The sequence below is a fragment of the Neodiprion lecontei genome, chromosome 4 (genome assembly GCF_021901455.1).
Source record: "Neodiprion lecontei isolate iyNeoLeco1 chromosome 4, iyNeoLeco1.1, whole genome shotgun sequence".
NCBI lineage: Eukaryota > Metazoa > Arthropoda > Insecta > Hymenoptera > Diprionidae > Neodiprion > Neodiprion lecontei.
The window spans coordinates 32,425,350-32,443,636 of NC_060263.1; the positions used below are offsets into that span (position 1 = coordinate 32,425,350).

Genomic DNA, 18,287 nt, shown 5'->3' on the forward strand with positions numbered 1-18,287 from the left:
GGCGGCGAAAAGAGAAACGGGGGAGTATACGCGACTTGAATGTCATAACATTTTCTCGAATTATTAATAACCTCGGTCGTAAGTAACGAGAACGCGGGCAATAAGAAGAAAGAGCAAAAAAAAAAACTGGATGCGTATGAAGAAGTAACGAATGAAAAAAAAAAAAAAATACTTGAAATAATAAAAACAGTGAATTATTTCTTTACGTAGGTCAGGTTCCTCGTCTCCCTCCCACAGCATTATAAACTTAACCAAACGAAATGTCACGAGCGGGGTAAAATAATAACAATAATAATAACAACAACAACAACTAGAAACTCGGTTCGCATCGGTTGATATGCGGGAGATGAATGTATAGGCGCGGCAAAGAATACGAATGGCTAAAGAAAAAGAAACGTAGGTAATTTTTTCTCCAGCAATTTTCCCTCTTCGATCGCGATACAAGAAGAACATATTACAGTAAGAAAGAAAAAAGAATACCGGGAACAACATAAAGAGAAAAGAAGAAGAAAATGAATTAATACATACTCACGCAACTAATTCGTGGCTGAATTTCTTCACGCTAATAACGCACGTCGTGTAACTTCATCACTGTGCACGCCATACGAACCTGTACGATGTTATTCGATTGCTTCCAATTACCGGTAAGGATCACGATCCCAGAGGAACTAGGCTACCAACTGGACGGCTCCATGTAGCTCGAACGTGTATTTTACCTATGTAGCGAACACGCGGGAGTAACACTTAGAATTACGAGAAATGTGTCTGATGTACTTTGCGGTTCGGCGGGCGAAACGTAATTAATTATACAGAGAAATAACACGTATAGATCTGTGCAAGATGGCGCATCGCAGGGCGAGCTCTGTTTACAAACAGAATTGTGTGATGTATTATGCATTGTACCGTTGGATCAATCCCCTGCCGTGACCTTCTGTAATTTTACTTGTCGTTTCTCAGGCCTGCTAACGCGAAATAACTCAATCGATTGCCACGAGTACAAGACCAGCAGCAATTTACAAAACAAGCAAATATTCGACGCAATCGCGGCTACCAGTATCGTCAACAATTGTTCCGGCGTTGATACGTCGAAGTCGCAAGTCATCACACTCACCACCTTTACAAAGTTTCTCGAATCACGCCAACAGGAGAAGCTCACCGACGACGAAATCAAAGCGCTTGTCAAGGTAAGAATCGAGACGTCCGCGCAATTGCGTTCTTAAATATTTCAAAACCCCATTACGATATGTAAGAGGAACTCCCAGTATTTTCATCCACCGATTCCCCTTTCTTTTTACCGTCAGACCAGTCCTTTTTATCCTCGAGATTCGACCAGACATCGCGCGGATAAAAATAAAAATGAAAAAAATGGGTGCGTGTACTTATGTACGCGCGTGAGAAGTTATACTTCTTTGGCATCATTAAATAATAAATATTCAACATTGATAATTTAATAATATTTAGTATTAATTATATTAAATAAAGAAGTATAAATTCAATAATGATATTTTAATTTATATCAATAAATAATACATACGGATAACTAACCTCAATTATATTGGAGCACTTGAAAAAGTATTTTAGCACAATTTTTTCACTAATATTCACAAATAGTAAATAATATTAATCCAAATATTCAATTTAAATCACTACTGAATATATTTTATTGCCACATATATAATTCGCACTTGTATGAAAATAAAACACGTGTTGTGACTGTAAAAACTAAAACCATGTGGATAAATATTATAAATAAATATGAAAACAGTGATCAGAGGCGCCAAGCGTACCGACATTAGCTTTTTTTCGAGACTTAATGAATTCGGTTGAGTGGGCAACTTCATCCTGTTAATTTTGTGTTACAGTGATGCGCGCGCATCTTGTTTCGAGACTTAATGAATTCGGTTGAGTGGGCAACTTCATCCTGTTAATTTTGTGTTACAGTGATGCGCGCGCATCCTGAAATTTCACTCTCATCAGTTTTTCATAACGCGCCTAAAGAAGTATAACTTCAATAATTAAAAAGAAACGTACCTCAGTTTTTGAGTTGGGAACGATATAGAGTTTTCCAACAATGCTCATAGACACAACGGTACAACCGCGGGTTTAAACAACGGTGTCAGACAATTAGCCGGGTTTTCATTTCTACGTCCACGGTTTGGTTAATTGCGAAGTAATTTTCCCGGCGGTTGACGCGGCGCGAAACTGTTATGCAAAATAATTCTAATTGTCGCTCTCGCCGTTCTGCTCTTTGTGAATCAGAGACACGAACCAGACCCCGCGCTACGGACCCAAATGTGTTTATCCTTTGAGGGATTTGCTCGGTACATGATGGACAAGGACAACTACGCCTTCGCAAACGAGTACGCGGCTCCAGTTGAAACCGAAATGCAGCAGCCCTTGTCCCAGTACTACATCGCAAGTTCGCACAACACCTACCTGACGGGTCACCAACTCAAAGGCGAGTCGTCCGTGCAGCTTTACTCACAGGTGAGAAGAATTTGATAAAACGTATTTACCGCCTCGTTGAAAATCGTGCACTGCGTACAAGAACAGAATTCTAATCTTGCGATCCACTCGCGGGATAACTCGACTTTCGCCATTCGGCGACCTTGTTCCGTCGGTCAAATTGGCCACGCTGCCACATGTTTGGATACCTTATTTTTCACGTTTTTACAACTTACCGAGACTATTTATTTTAGAAAATGTTTTTACAAGCACAGAGCTTGTATATGCTGCTTGAGCGTAACGTTTTGCGATTATAACTCTACGATCCCGAAACCGAATGAGCATTCTCTCTTCTTCCTCCGCAAAAACCTTTAAACATTTCAGTAAAAAAAAGACTCCGCGAAATTCTCATTCACTTGCTGTAAAGAAAATATTTTTCCGTCATTACTCGTATAGCAGATACGTATAACGAGCACCGTTAATCCCAGTCCCTCGTACAAAAATTTACGTATTGTAATTTGAATATATGTGTACGCATAAAAAGAAAATGTCACATTTTATTTCGGGCGATATTACGACACCTCCGTGGAATACACTTATCATTAATTTTTTAGAGCGTACCGTGGTTATAAATTTTCGAGTGATGAAACAGTGCGTCCTGCCGTCCGACGACGAGCGTCCGGGAACGGTAGGATCGAACAATACCGTATGTCTCTCAAATTTTCAAAGCCATCGGTAATTGTAACAAATAAAAGAAAATAACTTAAATAAGTAATATCAAATTATCGAGGACCAAACTGAATTTCTGCAAAAAGGAAGACGAAAAAAACACGCACCCGTATTACAAGGAAGTGACGTGCGCATAGACAAAGAATTTCACCGTCAAGTATTATAATTCAGCACGGGACGGATTAAAACTTGAACTACTGCTGACGTGACGGTTATTCGCAAGTAGGTAATAGAAATTCTGCGAGTGGAGCTAATTTCGTTGGTGATATCGTTGAGCGGCGGCACGTTACCAGAGTCGTCCCTAAGACAACGACCGTGCGAATCTTTACGAGTGCAGAGCAATATCTCGGGCTACTTAAACAGGGCACTAATATTACTTACCGACGTTCAGGTCCTGCTGACCGGATGTCGTTGCGTCGAGCTGGACTGCTGGGACGGAGATGACGGTTCCCCGTTAATTTACCACGGGCACACATTCACCACGAAAATCCCTTTTCGGCTGGTCGTTGAAGCGATCGACAGAAGTGCCTTCGTCAGCTCTCCTTACCCGGTCATTCTCTCCTTGGAGAATCATTGTTCCCAGAGTCAACAGGCTCGGATGGCTCAAATCTTCCAGGTAGGATTTCGTAAACCTTCCCATAAATCCGCCACCCCTGTCCCTCCTGCCTTTTGCCAGTTTTTTCATCCCGAAAGCTTAACTTTCCCGATTCATCCGCCTTTATAAATTTGCCGTGTGCATATACCTCGGTGTATATTATATACACATAGGTATACAATATGTATAAAACACGTTACACCTCTACGCGCAAACCACTTCCTCCGAAAGTTTTCCAACAATCTGAATTTCCCCGTCATCGGCTACCCGCGGTTAGCCATAATATTTGCAATAATTTCTCATCTAAAAAGGTACTGTATTATATCGGTAGACAGTCTTGACGCAAGACTTTTACCCCGTTTATCGATCTTGCGTTCAGGTACGTTATTACACTTGCACGCTGAACCGAACACGAAAATGAACTCTTTCCCCTTCCTTATTTTTTCTTCCAAGGACGATCTTCCGCTCACGGGAAGTGGATCTGATTTCCTTCAGAATTCCCACACCCACGTACGCCACACGTGTCCTCGATGTTATAATATCTCATTCTAATTTATTCCCACACGTATAGTCGGTATTCGGGGACAAACTCGTGACGAAATTTCTGTACGATTCGGATTTCGGCGAGGATCCTCAGCTGCCGTCGCCCTCCCAGCTTCGCTACAGGATTCTAATAAAGAACAAAAAGCTTGTCGTCGATCCCGGCGGGCCTCTGCCTCACGTGCCTCTCGGCCATCGCGGTAAAATGCTCATGTCCGACAGAGCCTCGTCCATGAAGCAGATGCGAACCGACAACAACGTCACTCATCCCGAAGCCGATTACTACAGCGAAGACGAGGACGACGAGGACGACGAGGACGACGACGACAACGTCGACGGTAAGGAATCCGAGTCTCATCACGCAAGCGTAGATCCATGCTCTGCTCAACATCATTCTCATTCTGCTTTACTTTCCCAACACACAATTACGGTCTTCCAAAAGGCTGAACGCCCGTATCCGTGTTTCAGACAATTCGATCTCAGGAGGCAGTCAGAAGTCAGATCACGTTCGTCTCAAGTCGGACACGGCGGTGGATGACAAATCGCAGAAGCAGAGCAGTCAGATAGCAAAAGAACTCTCGGACCTGGTGGTGTACCTCCAGGCGATCAAATTCCGGGGCCTTAACACGAACCCGGGACCAGGAGTGCCGGTGCGAGTGCGTCACCCGGGTCAAACGGGCCCGATCCAGCGTCACAGCATAGCGGGAATCGGGACCAGCGGGACCCCGGCTTCTTCCGGATCCCCGCAGTCCCTGTCGACCTCGGCCTCGCTGGCCAGCGGCGGGAACAACATCGAAACGCTGTTTCGGTCGACCCGCGGCGTTCCGGCCTGCTTTCAGTGTTCGTCGCTCAACGAGAGCGCGGCGAAGAAGATATGCCGGAAACAGCCTCTGGGCGTTGTGGCGCACGCCGAGACCCAGCTGATTCGAACCTACCCGGCGGGCATGAGGATCGACTCGTCGAACTTCAATCCGGTGATATTCTGGGCGTTCGGTATCCAGATGGTGGCCCTGAACTACCAGACGGACGACGCCGCGCTTCACCTCAACGCCACGATGTTCGAGCAGAACGGGCAGTGCGGGTACGTCAGGAAGCCGTCGGTCATGTGGGACAAGGGGCACATGATGTACAGGCGATTCAACCCCTGGGACAAGGAGTTCGACGGTCTTCACTCGGCGCACTTGACCCTCTCGATAGTGTCCGGACAGTACGTCTCGCCGACTAATCTCCTTTCCAGCACCTTCGTAGAGATAGAACTCGTCGGTATACCGATAGACTGCGCCAAGCACAAGACAAAGGCGATACAGAACAACGCCCTGAACCCGATATGGAACGAGAAGTTCTGCTACCAAGTCATGTTCAAGGACCTGGCCTTCCTCAGGTTCAGCATCGTCGACGCGAGCTCGCACCATCTCATTGCTCAGCGGGTCCTACCTCTCAAGTGCCTCAGGCCGGGCTACAGGCACGTCAGACTCCGATCCTGCAAGAACAAGCCCCTCGCCCTCTCGACCCTCTTCATATACTCCCGGCTGGAGGAGGAGAGCCTGGACTACGACGACACCTGCTGCCGCGAGCACAAGGAGCCGAAGAGGGGCCCGTCGACCTCTGGCAAAGAGACGGAGAAGCTGGTCAGCGTGGACCCCGTATTGGGTGGGGTCACCCTGAAGCGACGGATGTTCTTCCTCATGGTGTACCACGTCATACCCGAAGAGCCTTACACCATTCTTAAGGTGACGCAGGAGAGCACGACTCAGGAAGTGATGCTGCAGGCGCTGCAGAGGGCCGGCATATCGGCCGAGCACGTCGACGAGTACATTCTGGTCGAGGAGGTATCCAGGGGTTGGGAGAAGCGGGAGAGGGAGGAGCTGCCGACGCAGAGGGTCCTCGACCCCTCGGAGCACCCGCTGCAGGCTCAGGGCCTCTGGAAGGGCCAGGGTAGGTTCCTCCTGAAACGCGTCGGTGACGATCCGAGCAGCCGGGCGTGGCTGGCCTCGATAAGAAGCACGGCGGCGCACTCGAGGCTGAACGACACTTCGCCGAGGGAGAAGAGCACCCACATCTGGGACGAGGCGGACACCTTCCTCGTCTGCATCTACAACGTATCCCCGGAGATTCCTTACGCCATACTTCGGGTCCCGGTTAGCAGCTCGGCCCAGGACGTCCTGGCCCAGGCCTTGGTCAAGGCGAGGCGGATGGAGGACCCGATCAAGTTCGCCCTCGTCGAGGAGTTAGAGTGGGGCGGGGTTGGCGCGGTGGGGAGCGGAAATCGGCAGCAGCGGGTCCTCCGCGACGATGAGAACGTCTACAGCACCCAGGCTCTTTGGAAGACCCTGGGTAGGTTCATTCTTCGGGAACGAGAACAGGTCCTGCCGAGACGGCACCTGCTTCCGGCGACCCTCGACAGGTTGAGCAAGGGGTTTTCGGTCGGTAGGTCGGTGTCTCTTCCGGGATCCGGAAAGGAGAAGGTCCCCGTCGCAGAGGCCCTGTCCGATCCGACATCGAGGGGTCTTCGGCATCGGCTTCTGCTGTCGGGCCGCAGAAGGGAGGTTCACTCCGACGGCGAGGAATCGCGCGAATCCGACATACTCAACGCCGCGTTGCATCTGAAGAAGGTCTCGCTGAGGAAGTTTCGCGTTTGGAAATCCTAGCTAACAAGTTACACGAGGAACGTATTCCTCGATATGTCGTTATAATGAAAATTGGAAACAAAATTTATATACGCATAATATAATATTATATACAACGACGAATCGGCAAAAGTGCCTCGTCGTCGTCTTCTTGTTCTTCTTCTTTCTTCGAGTCATCTTTACACAGTCTGTACACATTGCGTTTGTAGGAACCTAATTCCGAGCTAAAGGGAAACAGAGAATAAGAAAAAAACAACGTGTGTACAACCGACCAGACATTTTTCTGTACATACCATATGTGTTTTAAAAAACAAAAAAATATATATATATATATATGTACTCACGACATATTAAATACAATACTGCGACAGTGGCTTAAATAGATGTGCATATTTCGAGCAAAAAAAAAAAAGAAAGTCCAAGATACAAGCAATAAATATAACGTATCCCTTTTCCTTTACCGCTGGTGACGGACTCGGGAAAGTGGAAGATAGAGTGAAAAAAATAAAACAAAAAAAAATTAGGGAGTAAAAAAGAAAAAGCAATTAAGCAGAGATTTCGCAAACCTCATCTTTCCCATCAACCCCCCAGAAAAGACGCTTTGGTTTCTCATTTATATACGTAACGAATAAGGCAGTTAAAAGAATATTAGTCAAATATCGTGATTTATGAATTGCGGTAAAACGAACTACTGTTAGACATAAGAGTCTATTGTTAGATCACTTGAGAATTTTTCTTACTTGTACTATAAAGTTTTCCACCGTCTTCAGGGTACCGGAAAATCTCCAGAGAACACAGAAACAATGTTTCGTTTGCCACTTTGGACCAAACTCAAAGTCTAAGTGTTAATTAATACGCAATAAAAGTGTGCAAATGCATTTTCAATTTCTTAAAAATTAACGTATTACATTTTTGAACGAATATTCACCGTCTAATAACTGTGAAATTTTTTTTCTATGATGGTTACAACGTAAATGAACAGAGCATCAAAAATTTTGATAATTTAATGTGCTATTGAATAATCACGACGCTTGAAGTAATTTACAAACATCCGAGTTCGAGAGTGAGAGAGCGAATACCCTGATACTGAAATGTTTGAATATAAAAAACAATTATTTAAAATATGCGGCATTTTCCATCGCATACATATATAGAATCCGTTAATAATTCACTTAAATTAATAATTAGGACCGGGCGTCTGATAATCCAAACTTAAGAAAAGAGATTGAAAAAGGGAAAAGGAGTTAAAATAATTCAACGGATATCCAGACGTACCGAATTGAAAATTGTACACTTAACAATACGTGTAAGAATAAGTACCTAAATAATTAATCTTTCATTACATTTGCCGATAGTTCATGATTATATAGTTACATAATAGCGCAGATAAAGTGAATACATTGGTTGTCTCTGTTTAGTTCAGATGTTTCTGACAAAAACAAAAAAAAAAAAAATATTAACCGCGTGATACAATTGAACTCTGCTAAGCCCGAAAACTCATTATATTCCCTACTAAATTACGGACTGTTAAAACATAACGTGACATTGATCAGACGCGAGGGTTTCCGCTGCATATTATTTGCGTTTGTAAATACGGATATATATACCTGCATATAAACATATACATTATACATATACATACTTATATAAATATTCATACACCATCCAGCTTTATACATATACATAACAGATGTTGTATTGTTTCCTTGCATTATAGAAATTGAAAATCTTAGCTTTCGCCATAATTGATACGTTAAGAAAAAAAAAGCAAAATGACAAAAAAAAAAAAAAAAAAGAAAAAAAAGAAAAAGAGAGAAGAAAGGAAAATAAAAATAACGACTACTTTTAACATTTGGGACCATTGTCATAAGAATAACCAAACTTCTTGAGAGAAAATGAAAAACCACAAGCAGTATTAAGTTTTAATTCGAGGCATCCGTCTCCGTACGTGCATATCTCTTGTGTACATATCCGAGACCTTTAGCGTATACGTATACATATACCACAGGCGTGATTTTATATGATATACAGAAAGATGACAGTCAAAAAGTTTCTGTCGGAAGCCAGGCTGGCCAGGCTCTGTATTCGCAACTAACAGGCGCGACTTGAACTTCGCATTAAACGCGTCACCGTAATAACGTACTTACGACTCCCCGCAAAAACACTAGTTAAACGTACCAATTGAACCGTCGACACCCAACATGTTGATTGTTATCATCTTCCCATCTGTACATATCATGCACACATATTATACTTACATAATACATATGTATATTTATCAAGCTGATTGCGGCTGAGAATTTTTATCAATTAACCCCCGAAGAACATAATTATCTGCCCACTTTTCTAACGGTGCAATTTGTCTCACTTCGAATAAATCACACCTAGATACCCCGAATGACAGCGGGATTGCACGTGAGTGACACTTATTAATTCAAGTGCTGATGCGAAGTTCGAATCACCCATTTGTCATTATACACATTATACATACATATACCTATACATACTATATACATAGTTGAATCAGGTAAATTGCTTATTACAAAAATATCCAACCATAGAGCGTATATACTTATATATGTGTATATATTTCAAGGGAAAAAGCATCGTTAATTATACTGGTATATATATATATATATACTATAGAAACTTTTTGGCGTATACATAATATATATGAAATATCTAATTTTCGTTCATTCAACATTTCTATTCACACAGCATGCGGCCACATAGACATTATTAAAAATAATAATAATAATAATATTAATATTAATAGTCATAATAATAATGATATTAACATTGTTGAAATATGTACTTGTAAATAAACATAAAGCATTTTTTATAAATAATAATTATCATTAACTTATCCTTGATCATACATAGTGTATATAAATCAACCTTAGAAAATGAATAATCATTTGAGACGTCATTTTCTTGCCTAGATGAAGTTTCATTCCACCAGCTACCTGCACGGTATTTTCCATGTACTGCGGTGTGTCCCAGATTGACAAGGCATGCCTGTTTGAATCGATAAGTTGGGTTCATATTACCGCATCAAAGTCAATATCTATATACATAGAAATTTACTGCACCCCAGATTACACAGCGTTTTAGTTTCACTCTATTTTGCGTTAATTCTGAAATAATAATCGTTATCGGGATGTTTAATCGACTTGAGGAGTAAAGCTTTTGCGCTCTCTAGCTGCTTCCTAATTTCTTTTTAGGCCGCGCTTATCCCTTTTTAATGATCCAATTTACAGTTTCCCCTTTTTTTAACGATGCTCGTAATACGTGTTGGTTTCACCGTATTTATTCAGGATATAATTGAGGAGAAAATTGTTGGAAGGCATTGGCGGTGTTGCTTTTTAGCATGTAGAAGATTTGGAAGAAAAAAAAACGGAATTATTTGAGCCAGGCTTTTATGTTTTGGCATCTTTTTTCCTTCGCTTCAAACGAAAAGAAAATTGGCGGTAAGCCAATTGGATCCCAGTTTGTAGAATTTTATTCAAACATTCGGTAAATAATCTGTAGCGAAAAAGAATTTATTATTTCGTGTTCAAGAGTCAGATTCTGCAGATGAAGACGGGCTTGTTTACATTTTCAATTATTATCGGTGTCGTAACAGTTCACAGATAAGAGCACGTTTAGTAAACAGCACGGATACTGATGGAGAGCGCGATAAAAGCTGTTCACTATACTGTATAAATGCACGAGAACATATGTTCGGATCGACGAGTCACTCTGGGCTTTTTTTTTCTTTTGGCAAAAATAACTCCAGTCAGGGACGTCGTACATTTCACTGCACAGACCGTGTTCCGTATACAAATCCGTTTCTCAGTAGAGTCACTCTAATTTTCACAAAATAAATACCAGCGAGCGATCGTACATGTAATGCTTGTATTTAAATTGAGTGTAGTGAAAATCCGTGATAAGGCACATGGATATTGGCTCGAAGAGTCCTAGCTCCGGGGTTATCAGCAAATGAGAAGCGAATGAACGCGTAGTCGCGCTATCTACGCATATACGACCGCTGATAAACCCGAGTACATCAGTTGAGCAGTTGATAGTCGCAGTGAGGTTTCAGTGCCCGGTGGATCGAATCCAGAATAAAAATGCCGGTAAGAAGACGTTTGCAAACTACGTATCGAGATAGATATGCCTGTTTTCGTGAATCGGGACGGTTCGGCTTTAAGAGCTTGCAGGTGACTTCCGAAAGTTTGGAGAAATTCTTGAGATTTATGTATTGCCGTAAGACACACAAGACCGACGCGCGAATGAAATATATATGGGCGAAGAACGCAAACTGTGGCTCGAAACATTTGTCTTCTACGTCAAAAGGGGAAATATTTATGTTACGAACGAGATAAGAAATTCAAACGGGAAAATTTTCGAAGCGTTGGAGAGGCTCGCTGGTATATTTTATGCAATACGTGCATGTATCGTAATACAGGAATTTAAGATGTGATAAATTGTTGAATTTATTTTCACACAGGCGGACCAATTAAAAGCCAGCCTCGTCCATAATTTAGAACTGAATTACTTTGTGTATAGTATACTGTATCAACCTTTCGTTACAGCGCCTACCGTTCACTTTCAGAGGATACGTCGCTCCGGTATTCACGCCGTTTCTAAACGACAGGTAAATCACGTTACACGCCTTGTGATTTCACCCTAAAAGCACGATTGTCGTCGAGCTTCAAAAAGACCGCAATTTCATTTTCAGTACAAGGAGCTTGAACCTATCCTTCATACCGCAATATGCCCAATTTCTTCTGGAACGCGGAATCCCCGGAGTGCTCGGTGAGTAATATGTCTCATACTATATGTAGAGTGTAATTTAGAATATTTTATTACAAACTTCGGAGTGCTTCAAAAGACCATTTACAATATAGGTTCGTTGTTTTCGGACCATGTAAGTTATACCTAATTAGTGCTAAACTCGCGATCGGGGCTCAGAGCCCGTTTCTTCTAATATCTTTGTTTCTCGAAAATTGTCGATCGTTCGGATCATTTTATCGACACCATATTCATATTTATTTCTCAACAGTCAACGGGTCGCTGGGCGAGGGACCCTCGATGAATGTTGAAGAAAGAAAATCCGTACTCGAAGCTTGGGTACGCGCTGTTAAATCAACGAAACAACACTTGATGGTGCAAATTGGGGGAGGCTCCCTACCCGACGTCCTCGAATTGGTGCGTTCGCATTTTATACCCTTATACACAAGATTCTATGCAAGACATGGGTAAATATTGGTGTAAAAGATAGATGCGGCTCGAATTTGTAGAAGATTATATTATTCATTCTCATAATAATAATGGATTCGAATAATCAACTATTGTGTAAAGGAATTAATTTCTCACAATATTGCAGGCAAAGCATGCTGAAAAGCTTGGCGTCGATTCTATCCTCTGTCTTCCGGAACTTTATTTCAAGCCTAAGACGCCCAAACAATTAGTAGAGTACTTGCGAATCGTCGGTCAAGCCGCCCCCAGAACACCGTTGCTTTACTACCACGTACCGATGTTCTCGAATGTTGATAGTAAGTAAAGATTTATTGATTTCATTAATTGATTTCATAAATTCAAAAGCAAACAATCGTGTTCAGCAAATGGAAATATTTACTTATCTATTGGGGATCAGCCATTGAAATATTATCACGAAATTCAAGGGAGTGATAACAAACTTGAAAACTTTGATGAAATTATTACAGTTTCGCGTATATTACAACTTAGCCTAACATCTTTATCACGCTGTTATCAGCGGTAGTGTACATAACAATCTTTGGAATTACTTTTCAAAAGAAATTTCTTTGCACTTTTGATAAACGAATTCTGAAGAAAGGACGTAGAAGTAGAATTCTTCTTGCCTTTCAGTCAAATAAATGTATTCGTTTCATATTTAGTAAACATGGTTGAGTTCTTGGAGGCAGTCGGTAATCGGATTCCATCTTTTGTCGGCATGAAATTCACCAGCCCAAACCTTTCCGAGGCAACGGATGCCATGCACGTTAACGATAAGGAGTTCGCCATTTTTGTGGCCACTGATCAGGTAAAATAAAATGATGATTCTTTCTCTTCTCTCGACTTTTACCATCATCACAGCATTGTCACATTATTGATAAGACGCGAATGATTGAAACCACGCTGAAATAAATTTCACACATTTTTTTCATTGCGCTGAATTAAGATTTTAAATAAAATAACGGGGAAACATTTTTGAATGAATTTCAGACGTTAGCAGGTGCCTTTGTTCTAGGACACGATTCCGCAATAGCGGGGACGCTGAATGTTTTTGGTGATCAATTAGTCGATATACAAAAAGCCAGTAAATCAGGGGAGTGGAAAAAAGCCCAAGAAATACAGAAAACTGTAGCAAAATCCATAGCTGCCGTTATCCAACATGGTAATTGACGGAACAAAATTACATAGTGGCAACTAATGATGACGTAACTGTGTAAATAACTGAAATTGTTCAATGATTTCAGGTCACTTTGTCGAGACCATGAAAGTCGCAATGGCACTTCTAACACCGTTCGATATGGGACCTCCTAGAGCCCCATTGTGCCCCGCTTCTGCCGAAAAAGCTGCCGCGATAAAAGAAAGTTTGAAAGCTTTGGGTTACCAGCTTTCTAATTGAATGAGGATTGTTTCGCCACCTTCGTAAACTTGATTACGTCTAACGCGTGATTGTTTGAGGAAGTTCAACTTTTGTAATTGCAAGATACAATAAAACAGATTGTATATTCTCTTAATTACTTTGTGAATTTTTCCGTGAGATTTTAGGCGTACTGTCGCATCAGAGAATTTATATTAAATAGATATGAACGGGACGAATTGCGTTAAATTGTGAGTGGATCAGCAAAAAAATATATTCAATCTTACGCTATCACTCACTGAACATGTCAGGAGATAATACATGAAGCAAAATTAAATCATTTCAATCAAACTTCTGGCTAAAATTGCTTACAACGAGTCTAAATGAATATTGAACGTATAAAGTGATAAATCCTGTTGTTTTGCCATAAAAGAACTTGGAGAATGTAATCCTGGCTACTTAGGAATAGTATTTACCTGATAATTATTGCTCGATTCAGTAGCATAAAACCAATGCGAGTCACAAATCAACCTTTAGCATGGCCTATTTTACGCAACAAAAAATGGGTGTAATTTTTTACTGTTGCGTGGTCTGTGCCAGCTGTCTCAACTGCTTCAACACTGTTTCCAAAAGCTTCTTCTTATCACGTTCACTTTTCTTTAAAACAGAGAATACCGTTTTTTTATCAGATTCCCTCAATCTGAAAAAAAAAAAAAAATTAAATGATGAAATTTTCATTTCTGTTACTGCGTGTAAGAAACATGATTGATCTCACTTTTCGAGCAGTATCAAGGCTGTGTTTGGCGTAACCAAGTTGTATTTACTAGACTCGTGACCGTAATCATGAAAATAAGTAGGCCAATCCAAGCTCATGAACAGATCCAACAATTGTCTCAACTCGGCGAAATACTGGAGCAATACTCCTTCTGGTAATCCCACAACTGGCTCGGATGCTGCAAATTCTATTAAAAAACAAAAAGAAATCGCAAGCATCAGAAACAAGAATGTCCAAGTATTTGACTAGCCCCACACTGTGCCAAACGTACGTTCGCATTGGATGGTATCTAGATTAACTTGCTGCAGTGCACCCATGGAGATTTGTTTTACGTCGTCGCTAATCAGAATTCCTTGAATCGATTTAGCTATATGCGAGCATGCTGATTTACACGCAACTTGCGCAACCTCTTCCTGAAAATCAAATATATAATAATGAACAGTAAATGAATAAATCAGTGATTGCAGTCCACTTGGTTTTCGAACTAACTTACAGGCAGATTCGTGAAGCACATGAAAATACTCTGCAAAAATGCTATGAGATCTGTTATAAAACTCGACGCATGTCCTTGAGGCTCGGCTAGATTCCAATCGTAATTTTCCAACTCTAAAAATTCGTCCAGCTTTCGCTTCAGTTTGTCACATATTTGTCGCTCTGCATCCTCTCTCGCAACTCTAAACATCGCTGACTGAACCCCGCCACAGCTTAATTGACCTTCATGAGGCGTTCTGAATATCAAGTGAAATTATTAGAAACAGTCAATAACAAATAAGTTTTTATAAAAGTTTACCATGGTAAAACACTAATTGAATAATGAATAGATAAACAATTACCCTGTTATGTTGGAAACAAATTCCTCCAGGTATTTGGTGGAGTTTTCAAGATAGCCAGTATTTATTATAATCTGTACCACTTGAAGCAAAGCTAACGATGGTTTTCGGAACAGTGAAGAAAGGCAACCACTGAAGGTTCGGGTGAGTAATAGATTGGTTGATTTGCGAATCATTTCGTCAACTTCGGTTTGGGTGAGATTTAAATCCTCGGAGAATTTTAGACAGGCGTATATAAATTCCTTGACTTGTTGATATACTTTCGGTACCATTGCGGAAAATGGGAATCTCTTTGGAAACTCGGCTTTTTGCAGCGCCTCGTCATGATACGGGAACGATCCCAGTACATGGTCATATTCTGCTTGCGACGAAACCTAGAAGGTCAATTTTTCATTAGGTAAATATTTGATTTCGATCACGTATTAAAAATGATGTATTTAGTTAAAAATAATTCAAAATGTGGTCTCACTTGAATTGGTAGGAAACTATCTTCATCCAAAATATCCCTGAACACTTGAACCCAGTGCTGCATCAGAACTTCATTGTAATGAACTCTTATCTCTTGCAGTAATTCCCAAAGTTGACTGACAGGGTAACCGTAGTTCTAATTTTAACAGATATAAACATTACGTCTGTACACCGGGATTAAACTGTTTTACTTTTACTCACCCTCAACGTAGTGTTAAACAACATCAATAAATTTTTAATTTTCAAAATGAGTGTGGCATCTGTGCAATACGCCTAAAACAAATACAATTCATGTTATCAGTTTGTCCAAGCTCAGATATATACTGATATTCCAAAATCGGTGTCAAAAAATTTCTTTACGTTTATGGAAACTTTTTTAACATCCAAATCGATTTCAGGTAAGGTTGACTTACAGAATTTGTCCTTAAAGCGTTTACGATCTTGGAGATTGCCATGGACCAAACTTCTTCCAGATAAGATCGGGTTGCCAATCCATTTCCTGTATTCAGAATATGATCTTCAACAACAAAAAATCCCAGAATACCATGAATATACGATTGATAACCAACTATACTCTCGTGCTGAAAACAAATATTTTCCTCAGGTGTAACACATGCTTAATATTGAGAAAAGATTCGTACAAAACTTTGAGCTCGATTCACTATGTTATCATTTTTTTTGTTACCATGTTATTTGGAGGCTGCAGAACAAGTCTGGCTTGTTGCTTTCGTTGCTGCCTGTAATAAGCCTTAAAGGTATCGCTTTCACGCAGTACCGTATAAATATGCATACAACGATAGACTGGGCTAAAGTCCATGAGATCTTGAGCGCTGAGTTCCTCCTCTGTATCACCTGCTAAAATATTTGACTGTGGAGTAGCTTGCCGTTTCTTTTTGCGTCCAATAATTTCAGCTTCATTGACAAGCTGTTCAGCTGTCTAAAAAGTTAGTAGCATATACTGTGAAAATCCAATACAATTTTATTAAATTTCAATAACTCGATATATTGTATTTGAATTACACTCACGTGTTTCATGGCAACTTCTCCAATTTTAGGAGAATATTTTCTTATATTTTCCAGGAAGTCTCGCAAATCTGACATAGATGCATCTTTTATATTTTCGCGCAGCCTATAAAATAAAGTGCCACAGGACATGAATTGGTTATTTTGCCCAACACTTGCATTTGAGCGAAACTTATTAATTCAACTTGTGTATACTGTTTCAATTAGACCTAATTCGATATTTGTTGATCAAAGAATATTATAAGTTATTTTGCTATGGCCCTCTATAACTTTGTAAGTAAAAACGTGATTACAAAGAAACAGTTGAAAAAAAGTTAAACAAATTGCAATGTGAAATTCTACAATCATTACATGGTTCGATAATTTCCATATTGACTTGATGCCATGAGATGGTAAAAATTCAAAATTCATCAAATTTGACCAACATACACTGATATTTGTTGAGTAATTTGGGAAGAGAATCGATAATTGGTAATTTTAGGTAGATCGTGATGCTCGAGTTGTTCCAGAGTCTTAAGTGCTGGATAATATCGTTTATCTTTCATCTGTCTTTGGAGTTTTGCATAAGCAGCGAGGACAGGAAGGCACATGGTAAGACTGTCAACTGCAGCAGCCATATTATTTTCTACTTTTCTAGCTTTTACCAATTCCTCCCCTTTTGCTATAACTCCAGCTGCTGTATCCATAATCCGTTTATCAAGTTCCAGTACTTCATTCTATTCAAATGAAATCAATTAATTAGTCAATTCGATAGCTTGAAAATTTATACCCAAGTTAATACTAACATTCAACTGCTGCGCTTGGGACCGAACTTGCAGTAATTCCCTAATAGAGTCAATAAACCCCTGGTAATGATGGTTGCACATGCGCTCGATATCTTTGTCATGGCTCTTTACCCTGTCATCAAGCTTTTCCATGAACTGCTGATGTTCCTGTCCATCATAAATGGCTCTGTAAGCATTGTTGAAAAATATTCATCACTGGATTTGCAACCTTATTTGAAAATTTTGTATGCGTTAACATCTAAATAAGTAGTCTAAATAATCAGGTAATTAAAATGAGACGGCAATAAGAATTTGAAACCCTGTTCAAGTTTTATTATGTGATCGAATTTGTATCTTGAGATGAAAATCATAATAATGATACCAAGTGGCTGTTAGTACCTGATGACCAGACCGATATTGCCTGCATCTGTAGACTCTAGTTCAAACAATAAAAGTTCGTGCTTGGATGCAACGTTGACAACAGACATTGAATTTTGGGACATCAGTGAAGGTTAGCAATAATAGAAATAATGAATATTTTCGAGGCTCGTTATAATTTGTGAATCTTCGGGGTAAACTACCCCTGGTTTGCGCAAATGCATAAGGGAGGTAGGTATGCATCTGCGTGATCAGGGGTTGTTTTGCAATGCCGCGTATTTTGACGGTGGAACATAACCTCGTTCGTTTGGAAAGTCAGACAAATAAAGTTTCTCACTTGAATGTCGGGCCCAAGTAATCGTCGATTCCCTCGATTTCTTGAATAAGTAAATCATATTGCTGCATTTTTTCCCTCCAACAGACTTCGGCCCAACACTTTTTTCGAACTTATTAAACACTTTGACAGGTTGTTAGAAGGATCGACTGACTTGACGCACCGCCCTCGTTTGAAATCAGGT

At 40.6% G+C, this 18,287-nt stretch overlaps 3 protein-coding genes across 6 annotated transcripts in view; 2 read left to right on the top strand and 1 right to left on the bottom strand.

Moving 5' to 3' along the window:
- The window catches only part of LOC107218437 (1-phosphatidylinositol 4,5-bisphosphate phosphodiesterase epsilon-1), a 28,050-nt gene extending 19,596 nt beyond the window's left edge, over positions 1-8,454 (top strand). Inside the window, exons 9-13 of the mRNA XM_015656313.2 lie at positions 958-1,184; positions 2,260-2,487; positions 3,566-3,790; positions 4,341-4,647; positions 4,778-8,454. Of these exons, the coding sequence (XP_015511799.1) occupies positions 958-1,184; positions 2,260-2,487; positions 3,566-3,790; positions 4,341-4,647; positions 4,778-6,957 (3,167 nt within the window). The 3' untranslated portion in view covers positions 6,958-8,454. The remainder of the gene's footprint in view (positions 1-957; positions 1,185-2,259; positions 2,488-3,565; positions 3,791-4,340; positions 4,648-4,777) is intronic.
- Positions 8,455-9,251: 797 nt separating this feature from the next.
- LOC107218433 (exocyst complex component 6) lies at positions 9,252-18,245 on the bottom strand. 4 transcript variants are annotated; one of them, XR_001525569.2, is made up of 14 exons: positions 17,791-17,972; positions 17,413-17,578; positions 17,057-17,343; positions 16,631-16,733; positions 16,290-16,541; positions 16,018-16,185; positions 15,806-15,877; positions 15,606-15,740; positions 15,140-15,510; positions 14,800-15,034; positions 14,578-14,719; positions 14,307-14,493; positions 14,008-14,231; positions 9,252-9,954 (listed from the first exon to the last, which is right to left on the bottom strand). XR_001525569.2 is itself a non-coding variant. In XM_015656310.2 (13 exons), exons 1-13 carry the CDS (start codon positions 18,172-18,174, stop codon positions 14,108-14,110), a joined length of 2,310 nt encoding a protein of 769 aa, XP_015511796.1. In that variant the 5' UTR covers positions 18,175-18,245; the 3' UTR covers positions 13,162-14,107. The 4 variants fall into 4 exon arrangements, 2 of the variants coding, with proteins under 2 accessions (XP_015511796.1, XP_015511795.1); XR_006903909.1 differs by lacking the exon at positions 9,252-9,954 and adding an exon at positions 11,763-13,080 and having other exon boundaries at positions 17,791-17,909; XM_015656310.2 differs by lacking the exons at positions 9,252-9,954; positions 17,791-17,972 and adding an exon at positions 18,107-18,245 and having other exon boundaries at positions 13,162-14,231.
- On the top strand, positions 10,916-13,688 carry LOC107218435 (N-acetylneuraminate lyase). The gene is made up of 8 exons (XM_015656311.2): positions 10,916-11,054; positions 11,514-11,575; positions 11,660-11,736; positions 11,984-12,129; positions 12,308-12,476; positions 12,840-12,985; positions 13,168-13,339; positions 13,422-13,688. The coding sequence occupies exons 1-8, from the start codon at positions 11,049-11,051 to the stop codon at positions 13,571-13,573; spliced, it is 930 nt and encodes a 309-aa protein (XP_015511797.1). The 5' UTR covers positions 10,916-11,048; the 3' UTR covers positions 13,574-13,688.
- Positions 18,246-18,287: the final 42 nt, after the last annotated feature.

Coding starts and splice junctions, on each gene's coding strand:
- LOC107218435 (XM_015656311.2), top strand. Junction 11,576..11,659: donor ACGCCGTTTCTAAACGACAG/GTAAATCACGTT, acceptor TTTCATTTTCAG/TACAAGGAGCTTGAACCTAT. Junction 12,986..13,167: donor TTTTTGTGGCCACTGATCAG/GTAAAATAAAAT, acceptor AATGAATTTCAG/ACGTTAGCAGGTGCCTTTGT.
- LOC107218433 (XM_015656309.2), bottom strand. CDS start 17,894: ATGTCCCAAAATTCAATGTCTGTTGTCAACGTTGCATCCAAGCACGAA. Junction 17,344..17,412: donor CCCAAGCGCAGCAGTTGAAT/GTTAGTATTAAC, acceptor TCATTTGAATAG/AATGAAGTACTGGAACTTGA. Junction 16,542..16,630: donor GAGAAGTTGCCATGAAACAC/GTGAGTGTAATT, acceptor CTAACTTTTTAG/ACAGCTGAACAGCTTGTCAA.